This window comes from Plasmodium gonderi (assembly GCF_002157705.1).
Source record: "Plasmodium gonderi DNA, contig: Chr09, whole genome shotgun sequence".
Classification (NCBI taxonomy): Eukaryota; Apicomplexa; class Aconoidasida; order Haemosporida; family Plasmodiidae; genus Plasmodium; species Plasmodium gonderi.
Window position 1 is genome coordinate 1,728,420 of NW_021628934.1, and position 15,936 is coordinate 1,744,355.

A 15,936-nucleotide genomic window follows, 5' to 3' on the forward strand; every position below is an offset into this window, starting at 1 on the left:
GAACTTTCACAAGAAAAAATGGATCAAACTCTAATTTTTTCATTTTAATAATAAAGCAAAAATTAGGGGCGAAATATTTAACATATTCCACAAAAAATAGGATTGAAAAAAAAAATAATAATAAAAGTAGGACGTGCAAAATTGTTAAATCAATTGAACAAAGTGAAAAACCAAATTATTTTAAAAAAAAATTGCGGAAATAATTTTATGTAAAAAAAACGGCAGAAGGACAGTTCGATGAGAAATTGTGATACGTGCTATTCCTACGTTGATATATTATATGTATATAAAACATTGAATACTCAAAAGGGGGAGATGAAAAAAATAAAATAAAAAAAAAGAAATACTTTTACAAAAGTGTAAACACTAATGTATTACTAGCACATTCATACAGTTATAACATACTAACATTTTGAACATTAAAAAACATTGTAAAATCACGGAACAAAAACAATTTTGAAGGAGCATTATACTCAGTCTTCGTGGCTTTTTACCATTAGATTAAAGTATTTATACCTGCGTAAGAGTGTATGGGGAAAAGAAAAAAAGTAAAAAAATTTTTTTAAACACGTCTAAAATATATTCGTCAATTTTTTTTTTTTTTTTTTTTTTTTCATATGATAGGAAAAAAATAAGGCTCCTGTCTTCGCACAAATGCTTAAAAAAAAAAAAAAAAAAAAAAAAATATATATATATATATATTACCAAGTAGAAGCAGCACATTTTCAGGAGTAAATTTGGCAGATATTAAGTTTGAGTGCTTAACGCCATATGATTTTGATAATTTGACATATGGTATATTTTTTCTGTTTTTTGATTTTTCTATTTTAATTCTCTTTTTCTCCAAAGCCTGTTTTATATCATAAGATGCTAAGAGGGGAAAGTGAAAAACATTAAAGAGTAGACATACTAAGCATATCACATATTCACGTATTTCAGCAATCCATATAAGGCAACAAATGTGTATCTCTATCATTACAAATGCACACAATTTCAAGCATGTTTTATATCTCCCAAGTCGAAACTATCAACAAAAGGGGAAAAGTTATGTATACATGGACTTTATTTTCTCTGCCATATATATATTGCCTGATTCTCACTTAGACCATTCTTCACCACCCTCTACGTCTCTATAATGTAAGCACATTTATCTGTGCACTGTTAAAGAAGATGGTTTTATGCTTATTTTTGTCCTTTTTTCTTACCTTTGGAGCAATTGTAAAAATCGATGTGATTGTTACAAGACATAGAAACTAATAAGTTATTGTCATAACTGAAATCGATACTTAATATTTTATCATCATGGAAATTTATATCTGCTCCAAGGGGTGATTTGTCATATTGTGTTACTTCATTTACTTTTTGTAAAAAATTTGGGTCTAAAGGATTTCCAAAAGAATTAGATTTGGGGGCGTATTCGACGTCATTATTCCACGATTTTGTAGAAATAGCAATTTTGGGTTCTATATCAATAAATTTGTCCATTGCCAAATCGATTAAATTTATGTTATATGTATAGCCACCTTGTGAAGTAAAGAAGATGACGTGCATAATTGAAGTGCAGGTGATACTGTATCACATTGTACAAAAGGTTTATATACCATATACTCTTTTGACATGCATAAGTAATGAACACAATGAATGCAATCAACTCAATCAATGTAATTAACGCAATTAACATTTATGTTAACAGTAATCTCTAATGAACGCCTCCAAAATAAGAATATGTACCTGCATAAGATAACAACCGTCCATCTTTTGAAAAACTTAATGAAGTGACTCCCTGATTGCTTGGATAGTTATTTTTAAATCTCTTGATAAATGAATTTACTCTAACATCGTAAAGGTGTATATAATTGTCTAATGAATGGGTGTGTGTAAAAGAGGAAAATATGTACGTAAGTTAGTTGGCGTGTACTCCATATGTGCAGTTTATATTCAAACATATTAAAACTCGTTGTTAATAGGCACTATGGCTTAGAAGAATTTACATGAGTAATTTACCGTAATAACCACATGCAATGAGTGTGTTGTTATAGTGATATTTGCAAACATTTGCAGGACAGTTGTACTTGTATGTGATAAATGGATAAGTTCTATTGGTAGTGTAGATCCTTAGATTTCCATCATCTTCACTTGAACAAAAAAAGTAGCCTAAAAAGGCCGTGTCGAGAGACCATATAGGTGTATTTCCACCTACATATTTAACATAATTTTTATTACTTACAGTACTGTATAAATATATATCACCATTAACATTTCCTGATAATAAGATTTTATTTGATTCACCAAAACGTAGGCTAGTAACATTAAAAACATTTCCATATAATTTGGAAACTCCATCATTTTCATCCTGATTATCTAAGTCTATGGGAGTAATATTATTTCCTTTAAAATAATCATATTTTCTCATATTTTTTGATTGATATTTATTATTTTTCTCCATCTCTTTTTTTTTTTGCCTCATTTTATTTAATTGTGATTGCTTGATATTCCATAATTTAATTATATTATTCGAATGCGCGGATGCAACAAAGGATCCATCAAATTCGGAAATTTCTGCACATGTCATGTCGTTGCAATTGTTCAAGCAGTAATACAGCATACTGGGCATTCGGTTTTTCGTGACCTTTAGTCTGTTCTTTTTTTGCATTTTCAATATATATTTATAGTAATAAAACACATCACAGCTTTCGTTTGGCACGTACGGATTTTCCTCCTTTTCACCTTTTGATTTGTTATTCTCGTCCTTCGTTGTTACAAGATGAAAAAAAAAAAAAAAAAAAAAAAAATATGCAAATGTTGGAAATATATTTTAATATACAAACACTTCAATGCACATATGCAACACACTTTTTCACAATAACGAACAACAGATGTGTACACCTGGCATAAATTGTAACGCACAATTTCCCACTACATATTAATATACCTCAATAACTTCATCCTCTGTGGAATAAATAGACGGTAGAGACCATACAACAGGAACGTCTATCTTTGTGTTATAAAGAAAATTGTTCGAAACGAATGAATTAAAGAAATTAAAATTTGTTTCTGTGTCCTCAATTTCTATTATTTTTATTTTTGTTGTAATCAAATTGTATAGAGAAATTCCCCCGTATACAGTTAAGTACTGCCACAAGGATTTCTTTCCGAGTCTAGACAAAAGTGGGAATATGTTGGTGGAAAGGGTTAATAAAATATGCTCAAAAATGGATACATAGGTTGTCGGATATATAAATAGATGTGTGGGAACCAAACAAGGTTTCCATTAAAACATAAGAACAAACAATGTCTAACACGATTCAGCTTTCCACATCAAATTCAATTGGTATTGGCAAAAATGAAAAACTTACTTGGTCATGTGAACCACATGTTTGGAATTTTTCTCTTTAAAACGAATAAGCGATATTTCAAACATTTGATTTAGGGTAACACAGTTTGATAAAATTTTTGTTACTGGCTCGTACGCAGAAAATATTTTTAAGTATTTTTTTTTAAAATCGGAAATGTTGTAATAATTATTTGTTAATAATAATATATAAATTTCTAAAAACAAACAGAATGAAATATTGTGCAACTGAAGTTTTATTTGAATTAAATTATTTTCATACCAATTTATAAAATCATCAAAGAGAGTTATCAAATGTGGCAAATCAAAATTATCCAATCCTATATGTTCTGTTTGTTTCTCAATGGTTGCTGCTGTTGCACATATATTTACATTAATATTTCTGTTAATATTATTTATTTTATCCTTTAGTATGTTCAAAACATCTTTATCTATATTTAAATTATTTAACAAAGTATCTAGTGGCATATTCTTGTACGATTCAAGATTGGACACAAGATGGTTTCTGAAGGTGGGTGCACATGTGTAAACATTTTTTTCCAAACTTTTATCATTTACTTTTGCATTTCCTCCGTTATCATTTTCGTCAATTACATCACTAAATAATTTTGCTAATGCAATAAATTTTTTATCACCTTCCATTTGCTCTGGTGTAACGGGTGATAAAACTGAGTCATGTACGTCATTATAATTTCTCTTCAATTTTGCTGATTTCAAGTTGTCTTCATTTATGAAATCATTTCGGTTTAGCATACTTTTGTCATTTTCCAAAAACATTTTTGATGAATTTTTACTTATGTCGTAACTGAGAGGAAACATGTTTTTTTTGTTGTCTAGGTACTTTTCTTCCTTCACATTTAACTGGGTGTTCATCGGTATATTCGTTTGGATGTTCGTTTGGGCATTCGTTTGGATGTTCGTTTGGGCATTCGTCTGGGCATTCGTCTGGGCGTTCGTATGGGAGTTCATTTGGGAGTTTGCTTGGGAATTCTTTTGCACATCCATTTGCATGTTCCTATTGGGGTTTGATCCAGGGGATGAATTTCCCTCCGTGCTAATAATGCAATTGTCTCTTTCCTGCATTAAGTTCTGCGGAACACTATTAAAAACTTTTTGTTCGCTGTTTTCATTCTTATTATATATAAAATTACTGTAATCAAATTTTTTCTTTTTCTCTTTGAGATTTTGTTCCATGGGGAATAACTCTGCTTTTTCATCCTTGGCCATTTCGATTTTTTTCTCTTTGATCTTTTCTGTTTTCCTATCTTCCTTTTTCTCTCTTTTCTTTTTCCTTTTTTTCTCTTCAAACTGTTCCATTTTTTTCAAATTTTCTGGATCAACTTTAATTTCTTTTTGCAACATTTGGTTGTATGGATTGCGTGTATCTTTTTCGTTTATGAAATTTTTATTACTGCTAATACTGTTCGTCTGGTTGTAGGCTTTATCTATTGGGGAATTACTGTTGTATATACCAACACTGTATCCATTGCCTTTGTTGGGTATAGCTCCTTCCGTTTCTTTGTTAATATTGGGGAGATTCATCATGTTGATTTCTTTCAATAACTTTTCGTTAAAATGTGATGGTGTATTGTTAGCTATCTTATCTAAAGGAACAATTGTACTATTCATTTTAATTTCTTCAAATGCTTTATTTTTATTAATACTTATATTAGCACCTGTACTATTTCCATCGTTATTATTTACCTTTGTGTTTATTAAATCTAAATCAGTTTTCTGCATTGGGGTAATTTTATTCTTTTGTTGATCTACTGGATTTAAATTTTGGCCATGATTTGTATTCCTCTTTTCAGGTAAGTACATGGATTTGTTATTATCTTTTAGGTGATTTTTCCTAATATTCACTAGATTCATATAATTTGGGGATTCCTTGGAATTTAAGTTTTCATTGTTCATGCTAAATTTGTACATATCTGTACTGTCCATATTTTTTGCGTTATTCGCTATGTTGTTATTTGATATGGATGATCCGGATAGTGTCGTTCCACTGGGAATGACATTATTTGTCAAAATGCCACCTTTAAGGTTGGTTTTCTGCTTCTGATCACCAACATCATTGTATAGAGATGTGGCTATATTAGCATTTTCATGGATAGCCTTGTTCGAGTTACTAACCTTAATTAAATTGTTATATCTCATTTGTTTCTCTTCACTCCCATTTTTGAGTTCCTTTAAATTCTCTACATTTTTATTATACTCCTTAGCATCATACACTGTGTTCGGTGCTGTAAAAAAGTTTTTTGCATTTACGTTATTCACATCAGTTGGACCGATAATACCAACATGGTTGTTGCTGCCCATGTGTGCGTCATTTACATTATATGGCCTATAATTGGCCTGCTCATTATATAACATATTAATTGCTTTGTTCATATGATTGTAGTTTGTATCCTTCTGTTTGAAGTTCAATTTGGCTTCTTTCATACCTTCTGCATGAAAAGAGTTTTTATCATTTTGATTAAAACTATATACCTCATTTATATTTGTTTTTGTACTGATTGAGTTTATAATTAGAGAGTTGTATAATTGGGGGTTATCTATGTTTTTTAAATTTCTCGATTGTGCATTGGCATTATTTATACTTGTATTACTACTGATGCTGCTACTCCCTTGATTCAAATTGCTTAACTGCTTAGATGAAATGTACAAGTCATCCTTTTTGTTTTTATTTAATAAATATTTGTCTCTCTTATTATACACATTTTCTAAATATTCTTTTTCCATATATTGGGGTATAGAACTATTTTGGTTGTCTTTTATATTATTTATTTTATTGTTTAGTGGGATGACATTAGTTTCTACATTTTTTATATCATTTAAATAATATCTATTCATATTCGTTGCATCAGAATTGATGTAATGATTGTTGTTCATATTGTTTTTCAAGGTTATTTTGTTGTTATTGAGCTTTTTTACAAAGTTTTCAGAATTACTACTAACATTGCTGTTAGTATTATTATCATGCAACGATTTCCCATTATTTTCATTCATTAATAGTTTATTGTTCATTTCCATATTGTTTTTCATAATGTTGTTATAATTCACATTGTTGTAATTGTAGCTTAAATTATTCATAATGTTTTCCCTTAAACTATTGTTACCATTATTAAACATGTTGTTCATATTTCTATTGGTGTTTCCTATGTCAGCGCTTCCAATATTCATGCCATTTTTCAAGTTAATATCATTTTGTACATTTACAATGCTGTTATTTATGGATATTTTCGAGTTCATGTTACTAAAAGGAGGGGGTGCATGGTTTCGCGTGTTATTAATGTTGCTTGGTATGTTATTAATGTTGCTTGGCATGTTATTAATGTTGCTTGGCATGTTATTAATGTTGCTTGGCATGTTATTAATGTTGCTTGGCATGTTCTTCATGTTGCTCGACATATTCATATTGCTTGGCATGTTCTTCATGTTGCTTGACATATTCATATTGCTTGACATATTCATATTGCTTGACATATTCATATTGCTTGGCATATTCATATTGCTTGGTATATTCATATTGCCTGGCATGTTCTTATTGCTTGGCATATTGTTCATATTGGTTGATATATTCATATTTTTGGTCATTTTCACATTGCTTAGCATGTTCATATTGTTTGGCATGTTCATGTTGCTCGGCATGTTCATGTTGCTCGGCATGTTCATGTTGCTCGGCATGTTCATGTTGCTCGGCATGTTCATATTGCTCGGCATGTTCATATTGCTCGGCATGTTCATATTGCTCGGCATATTCATATTACTTGACATGCTAATGTTGCTTGTCGTGTTATTTGCACTGCTAGACATGCTGTGTTTCATATTATTTCCTAAGTTGCTTAGGTTATTTGGCACATTCTTTAAATTTCCGTGTATCTTACTGATATTGCCATGTAGCTTGCTCATTCCGTTCATGTTATTTGGACGATTGCCAATAGCGGAGGCAATATTCAAATTGGTGTTTATTATTCCACTGGAATTGTTTCTTGTGTTGTTGTAATTCTCGTTGTTGTTTCCATTATTATTACCATTACTTTTACTGAAATTGTTGTTCTTATTACTATTCATGTTATCCTTTTGGGGGGTTCCTTGTTATGTGTGCTTTCGTGCTATCTTGTGATGCTGTTACTATGAGCGGCTGGAATTCAGCATATATGATAAGTAGTGCAAGTCTGAAAAGCTGTGGTTCTTTATACAAGACGAGTTTCGATTTTATCAACCTTGGTGCTACCTCTTTTTTGCTAGCTTTTTTCTTATCATCTATTTTTTTCCCTTAATACTGAAGTCATTAACTTGCTTCTTTCTTTCTTTCTGTTTTTTTTTTTTTTTTTTTTTTTTTTTTTTTTTTTTTTTTTTTTTTTTTTTTTTTTTTTTTTTTTTTTTTTTTTTTTTTTTTTTTTTTTTTTTTTTTTTTTTTTTTTTTTCTTTTTTTGGTATAAATGTATTCATTTACTATATGTGATTAATATTGCTTACATTTATATTCGTTCATTTTTTTATTTTTTTACAATAAATTATAAGCTCTTCCCCTTTTTCAAAAACCATTTTATTTTATTTTTTTTCTCCCGTTTTATTTAATATGAGTCTGAATGGACTTTCTAATCTTTGCCTTTTTCATTGTTTATATTTAAAAAAATTGGGTAAAATATATTTACTTGGGCTGATTCCTAGGCACAAAAATTTCATAATATTGATCAACTGTGATGATTAACAAAACTGGTAAAATTGATAATTTATGATAAATATTCCCCGTTATTTGCGAATGTTAACTAATTTTGACGATTTTTCCCTGCAATTGCCAAAATTTCACGAGTTTTCACAAGTTTCACAATTTTTAGTGTCCCAATTTTTCTTAATTGATCATTTGACAATTTCTTTCCTGATTTTTTGAGAAATATAACTAAAAACTCGTTGAGGTAAAATTCATATATATTCATGCTATACATATTACGCGTACATATGGGTTAATGTACATACATTTATATACATATACACATGATATATATATTTGCATACCACGCATATAACATATTCATGCAAAATGCACTTATATCTATAAGATTATACACCGCGAACTATAGGAAAAATTAAATAAAAAAACATAAGTACTCAAAAGTCACACACAAATTTGTACCATTATTTATTTTCTCTTATTTTTATTTATTTATTTTTTTTTTTTTTGATACATATAAAATGATAAGTATAAAATAATTACAAATTTAATCAATATACTTGTGAAAAGGTATATATACATAAAAAAATAACTCATCTGTTGTCATTTTTTCACAAAAATAAAAAATCCTCATATAATAAACCACGCATGTAGTAACATTTGTTGAATTATTTTATGGGCCTCAAAAGCAAATTTAAGGAACCTGAGTTATAGTATTATTTGAATATTTTTCCCAGTTGTGAAGAGAAGTGTGAAAGTATTTATGTTATTCTCTCAAGTTCTTCTTAAGTTTCATCTCCATGAAATCCCCTTACACTAACATACATAAAGAGTACATAGGTAATTTTAACACGAATTATTTTTCACCTTTCTAAAAAATCTTTTTCATTGTAATAGTTTACAATATTGCCAAAAGCAGCAACAGAAATGTTTTTTATCATAAGGTTACGCAGAACGTCAGCTGTAGAAAAGGATATATGCATTACACTATATATATATATATATATATATATTTATATGTGTTTTACATATTCTTATACATAATATACAAAAAATTACCAGAATTGTGCATGCAGAGTTACGGTTACACTTTGTGAAATATGTAAATGTGAAACAACACTCAAAAGATTAAATCATATTCGTATGCTTTTTCCGTAAAGACTTGTGTAACACATTATTAGTAAATTTTTTTAAAACATTAAACACAAATTGGTAACGATGCCAAACGTGTAAAAAAAAAAAAAAAAAAAAAGAGGAATGGAAATGAAAGAAAAACATAGCCACGCAGTTGTAAACATATACCATAATATTTTGGATAATTTAAAATAAAACATTAATTGAAATTTTTTATTTTTCGTAAATACCATGCTATCCATTTATATACTGCTATAGATGAAAAGCTATTTTACCATTTTCACGCACTCAGTCACTCATTTATTTATATACATTCCAAAAAAATAAAATAAAAAAAAAAAAGACTTTAGTTCCGAGTAACGAATAAATAAAATACGCGTATAAAGGTTCTGTGTAATTTTTTTTTTTTTGTTTCATTCACCACCTAAGAAAACAAAAAGAACAAAACAGAAAAAAAAGGGTAAATGCTATATATCATTTAACACACTAGTAAATTTTATTTAAAAAAATATAAATACGTTTTAATTCTAAGATTTGAAGTTACAACAACGTTAAAATGAATAGACCGCTTTTAAAAATAACAAAAAAAAAAAAAAAAGAAAAAAAAAAAGAATAATGTAAAGGAAGATAATAAACAGAATTTTGCTGTATATTTTTTGTTTATGGTGCATAATATTGCTAATATTTATTGCTTTGCTGTATATGATATTGATTTATTTTTGCTTATCCCATCTGAACAGAATCAAAACTAAGGGATAATTATCGTGTGTTCATTCTCGTTCATTTATACTTTTCTAAATTTATAAATAGATTTTTCTTCCACTCAAAAAAAAGAAAATGACGTTATTCTGTAACAAATTATTTTTTAAAAATGAATTATCCTCAAAAGGTAATAGAAAAAGATTGTTCTCGGACCAAGTGCAAAGATGAAAGTTTTTTTTTTTTATATACCCAATTTAAAAAGAAGCAATTTTGTAGAATTAAGAACAGAACTTGGGAAATAGAACAACATATACATATATATATAAGGAAATAAAAAAACATATTTTTAAGAAAAATAAAGGAAGAAATTAAATTTAAAATGTAATTTTATGATTTATCAAAAGTCCATATAATGATAAAAATGCAGATTATCATGATGTGCATACATATTCCATACACATCACCGGTAAATTAAAAGCACAGTAATTGAGTAAATGTATTACTAAATTATATTCACTTATAAGAACATCCATTTATCAAATGAAAATATATGCTTTTTTCTTAAATTTATATACCTAATCTACTTTGATTGAAATGCATAATAGAAAAGGTATGTTCTTTAACATTCCGTTTTTTCTCAATGCACTTTATTCAGTTCTTTGTGCACCTAATTTTTTCATTTCATTCTTTTATTGCTCCAGCATTTGAATTACTCATTCATAGGAAATGTTCGAATTATATGAAATAAAAAATATTAAAAAAAAAAAAAAAAAAAAAAAAAAATGCAGTTGGATGTATATGCCTTTGTAAAATGTAAGTCAATATTACCTGTGTGCTGAATAACCGACTCGGTTTCAACAAAAAAAAAATTCAATGTCATTCGTGAAAAAACACACAAGTGTCTTGATTTAAATATATACATATATTTCCTTTTTGTTGGTTTTTTATTTTCTTATATTTGCGAAGAAAAAAAATATAGGTATGAATTAGAATAATTAATGTACATTACATGGAAAAAACAATTTTAAAATGGTTTTTCTAAAAAAAAAAATAATAAATATATAAATAAATAAAGGAGGCTCCCTCTTTTTTAAAATAATTTCCAGAATTATGGAAAATTTAATTTTACTTTATATGGACAGCATATATAAAACGAAAAATCCTGCGTAAATTTAACCCCCGAATTAAATGTGCACTATCACTCTAACTGAAATGTTAAGTGTACATGCATAAAAAGTAGTATTTTGTTTTACTGTTTTATACACTTATTTTGTATTACGGGGGTAATGTGTTTAATTAACAACTTAGAAATTATATAATTTTCCGTGTCATTCTTAAGAGGCTCTATCAGTTTAATAGGTGCACTTATCACTATTTTGCGTAAAGTATGTGAGAAATTAGCAGTATTTTTATATATGAAAATAAAGTGCACATGCATGTGTGGAAAAGGAGCATTTCAAAATTATCCTATTATTAATTAATGAAATTACCTTTCCACGTTAAAAAGTTAATAAGTGCATAAGAATACACATTTTATAATCGTTTACTTAACCATTAGGTAAGTGCAATGAAAAACCAAATGTCAAATGGTGTAAGCTAACTAGTTTATGCCAAATGGTAAAAGCCAAGTGATAAAAGTGGTAAAAATGAGATAGTGAAAGGAAAAATAAAAAATGAAAATACAAGAGGCAAAATTATAAAAGGAAAAATACTATAAGCCAAATTATATTAAGCAAAATACTATAAGCCAAATTATAAGAGGCAAAATGGAAAAAGTCGAATTATAAAAGTCAAAAAAGAAAAAGTCAAATGGAAAAAAACCAAATGGAAAAGGTTAAATGTAAAAAAAACAAATGAAAACAATTAAATGAAAAAAAAAAAAAAAACAAGTGGATACTGTTAAATGAAGTAACTCAAATGATTTAAGCCAAAAAACAAAGGTAAAAAATCTAAGGGCACAAACAGGATGCACCCCTTATGCGAAAAAAAAAAAAAAAAGCGAACGAACGAAAGAAATGGTGGCAAAGGAAGAATATATATACTTGTATATTTATAAAATATATAACTAGGTCGAATTTGAAGAAGCATTTCTCATATGTAACAAAAAAAAAAAAAATGTGTATTTATATATATACAACATTTTGGTGTTAAGCCAAATAGCCAAAGTCATATAAATTACTTATGAACAGCTAGCTTTTTTTTTTTTTTTTTTTTTTTTATATATTTTTTTTTTTTTATATTTTTATTTATTTTTTATTTAGCTATTTACTAAATAGCGATAAAGGAGCTTAATTTTAAAGGCATGCTCAATATGCTATGGGGAAATAATTTTGTTTCATGGAAAATAAATATATATAAACATTATAATTCTAATATAGCTTAATTTGGCTATTAAATTTCTATCTGTAATAAGAATTTTTATTGTTTTAATATTTTATCTTGTTTTTATTTATTAATTTTATATATATGTGAGTATATATGTATACATACAAGTTCATAGGCAAATATGTAACTTTGTATACAGCTGAAAGAATATAATAAATGAGCCCAAATTACTGCTACATATTCCTTATGTGTAAAAGCATTGATGTTTATATTTTCATTTTTGTGATTAGGTAAAATTAAACACAAATATTCTATTTACAAGATAACATATTTTTTTTATACTTTTTATTTTACTTAAAAAATTTTTTTTTCTCTTGAATGCAATTAATTTTATTTCTTTTTTATTTTTATGTACCACCAGATGAAATTATCCTATGGGTTGCAAATATAAGTAACCACAGTTGAAATATTGAGCTATTTCCTTTTTTCTTAATATTTATATGTATCATTTTCACTTTTGATATTATTGTGACACCACGCTTTTGTTCTTTTGATTGCCTTTCAGATGTTACATGCATATGCTTGCATGTTCACATTTCTTAATCCGTGCATAAAATGATTTGCACGCATACAAAATTGTGAATTTATTAGCGTGTTCATATGTCAACTTGTGTGTGTAGTGACGTTCACATATTCTAACCTGCACACATATGGGGATTAAGCCTATATTAGTATACATATGCATGATATTTTACGCATTTTAACCTGTATATATGTAAAAGTGCTCCTACATTAACTTCGACGTACATTGGCTTTTTGCTTACATGAACTTGTGTGCATTTGAACGAGAGCATATATTAACTAGCATATATTTTAGCATCTACGCATAATAGTTTATACATATATGCACTCTTACATGAATGCCTTCGTATATATGTGCACTTGTAACTGCATGCAAATTTTTATGTGTGAATTGGTTCATGTATGTATATGCCAAAGAGCTTAAATTTACAAGACATTAAAATCACTTTTTATTGTTGATATAAAAATGAATAAGTGAAATAAAAGTGAGGTTGCGTATGTTATATATACATATATATGCGTATATATATGTATATATGTGTAAACATTTTTTTCACTTTTTTTTTTTCTTTTCTCTTATCATTTATAAAAAATTTTTATTTTTGTTAGATGCTTCGTTTATGTATATTATAAATTCCTTTTATTATTTTTTTTTTTTTTTTTGTTCATTGAAAGTTATGTGACCTCTATTTGAAAAATTCTGTAGAGCACCTATGATTCTTGTGAATATATTTTTTTATGGTGAATACAGATGAAATTTTTTTATTTTATTTTTTTTATTTTTGAACCCCTTTCATCTGTTGTTTGTTACAATTGCTAAGAAAGAAAAAAATTATTTTATTAAATACATGCAATTTTGTGGAAAAAAATAAATGCATTCGAAAGCTTAATGAAAAATGAATTTGCAATTTCCTATACGAACATAGATATGTAGAGAACAAAGAAAATTTATGGCTATATGGTGGCCACTTCATTTGTTATTTAACCTTATTTGCTTTTCCAATTTACTCATTAACAACTTTGTGGACTTGTTAGCGAATGACACTGTGCATTTGTTAATGAAGTCCTTTGTGAATTTGTTAACAGAATTTTTTCCAAATTAATTAGCGAAATTTTTTTTTAATTTGTTAACGAAATTCTCAGCGAATTTGTTGACAAAATCCTCGGCAAATTTATTGATGAATTACTTTGCAAATTTTTCACAAAATTTTCACCAATTTGTACGAGAATTTGTTCACAAGAATTTTCATGGATATTTTCTCGCACACAGTTTTTCTAAATTAATGATAGTAAAAATCTGCAGCTGTATTTTTCATAGGCACTATTCAGTTTTAAAATTGAGGCCTTTCTAGGAACTAAATATATATGCACAAATACATCTGTGCATTTGTGTATCGTACATTATGCATATTACATATATTTATTACATTTTCCATAAGAATGATCATGAACCACAATCATAGTTCATGCGTATATAAGATTTTTTTTTTTTAAAGGCAAAGAAAAATTTAGAAAGATGCTTAACACAGTGCATCATCATTTCGTGTCACTTTTGAATTTTTTCTTATCATTCTCACTTATTTCACATTATTCCCAATATATTATCATCGTTTCATATTAATTCGCACCACATCGTATTATTCTCCACTCATAATGCCATTATTTTGTATTATTACCCACTCTTCCTTTTTTTATTATCTATTCCACATTATTTTTAATAGTTTAGTATTATTCTTAATCATTTGACATTATTCATAACCATTTCGAATTAATTCGATTCATATAGTGTTTTTTTTTTTTTTTTTTTTTTTTTTGGATCAAGCTCGTGCTATTCTTAACCAGATCGTACTACATCTAACAATTTCGTACTACATCTAACAATTTCGTATTATATCTAACAATTTCGTATTATATCTAACAATTTCGTATTATATCTAACAATTTCGTATTATATCTAACAATTTCGTATTATATCTAACAATTTCATATTATCTCTAACAATTTCATATTATCTCTAATTATTTCATAACATTTCAGAATTTTTCGTATAATTTTATATTTTTTGGAATAATTTTATAGCTTTTCGAATTTTTCCTTTATTATTAATGTGCTCTATCGAATACCCTTTACATAATGCACTTATTCGAAACTCCACCCAGAATAAGCATGTGTATATATATATAATTTGATTTGCTCTTTAATATTGTGAATACACATTACATTTCACACCTGCATGTTTAGTTATATATATAAGGATCGAGAGAGAGAAAAGGGAGTTGAAAAAGAATTTAAAAAAAAAAAAAAATTATAAATAGTATGTAAAGCTATAGAAATTAATTTTATGTATCTGTTATGCCCTCACAAGCGCATTTACATGACGTGCACAATGAATACACCTACCTACGCCTATACACAATTTTATTCGTATGTATACACACAGATATACATATATATACAAGCATAAACGTGTAAATGCATAAATGTATACACATACAAATGAACGTAATCATATACATACAAGTGTGTAAGTGTATATATGTACAATTGAGAATATGTATTAATGCACTAATTTATGTATGTATATATATACACATATTCCCATATTCATATATGTATACAAGTGTATCGTTGTCCATATATAAACAGGCGTGTTCTCCATTTATATGCTCATTTATGTACATTTATAATTAATTTCTCTGGAGGATTATTTCTTTTCTATATTGTTATATCTATAATAATAAATATTTTTGAAATTATTTATGGGGAAAAACACACCATTCAACAATAAGAACGTTTGAGATAAGCTGAAGTTACGAAGGAGACTATTAACATACCTTTTTAGATAAAGAAAAGAGAAAGAAACAACACAAAAAAAAAAACAAAAGAAAAAAAAAAAAAAAAAAAAAGAAAGATTATTATTAATAAAACAACCAAATAATTTATTTTATTTATTATTACTTTTTTTAATTGTAAAGAATAATTAAAAAAAAAAAAAAAAAAAAGTACATTATTAAGAGGATGTATAAAATGATATTTCATATAAATAGACTTCAATATTTAAGTGGAATTATTATTTTATTTTCTTTCTTTTACACTTTTCAATATTTCTTTTATATTTCTTTTGTTTTTTAATTTAATATTCCTTAATTGTACATGCTCAATT

At 27.2% G+C, this 15,936-nt stretch overlaps 1 protein-coding gene across 1 annotated transcript; it reads right to left on the minus strand.

The window, feature by feature from the left end:
- Window positions 1-496: 496 nt before the first annotated feature.
- PGO_093540 (WD domain, G-beta repeat domain containing protein) lies at window positions 497-7,426 on the minus strand (the record flags this gene model as incomplete). Its single annotated transcript, XM_028687942.1, has 7 exons — window positions 497-516; window positions 706-870; window positions 1,206-1,523; window positions 1,732-1,860; window positions 2,005-2,749; window positions 2,933-3,158; window positions 3,357-7,426. The coding sequence occupies 7 exons, from the start codon at window positions 7,424-7,426 to the stop codon at window positions 497-499; spliced, it is 5,673 nt and encodes a 1,890-aa protein (XP_028543743.1).
- Between the last annotated feature and the right edge of the window lie 8,510 nt (window positions 7,427-15,936).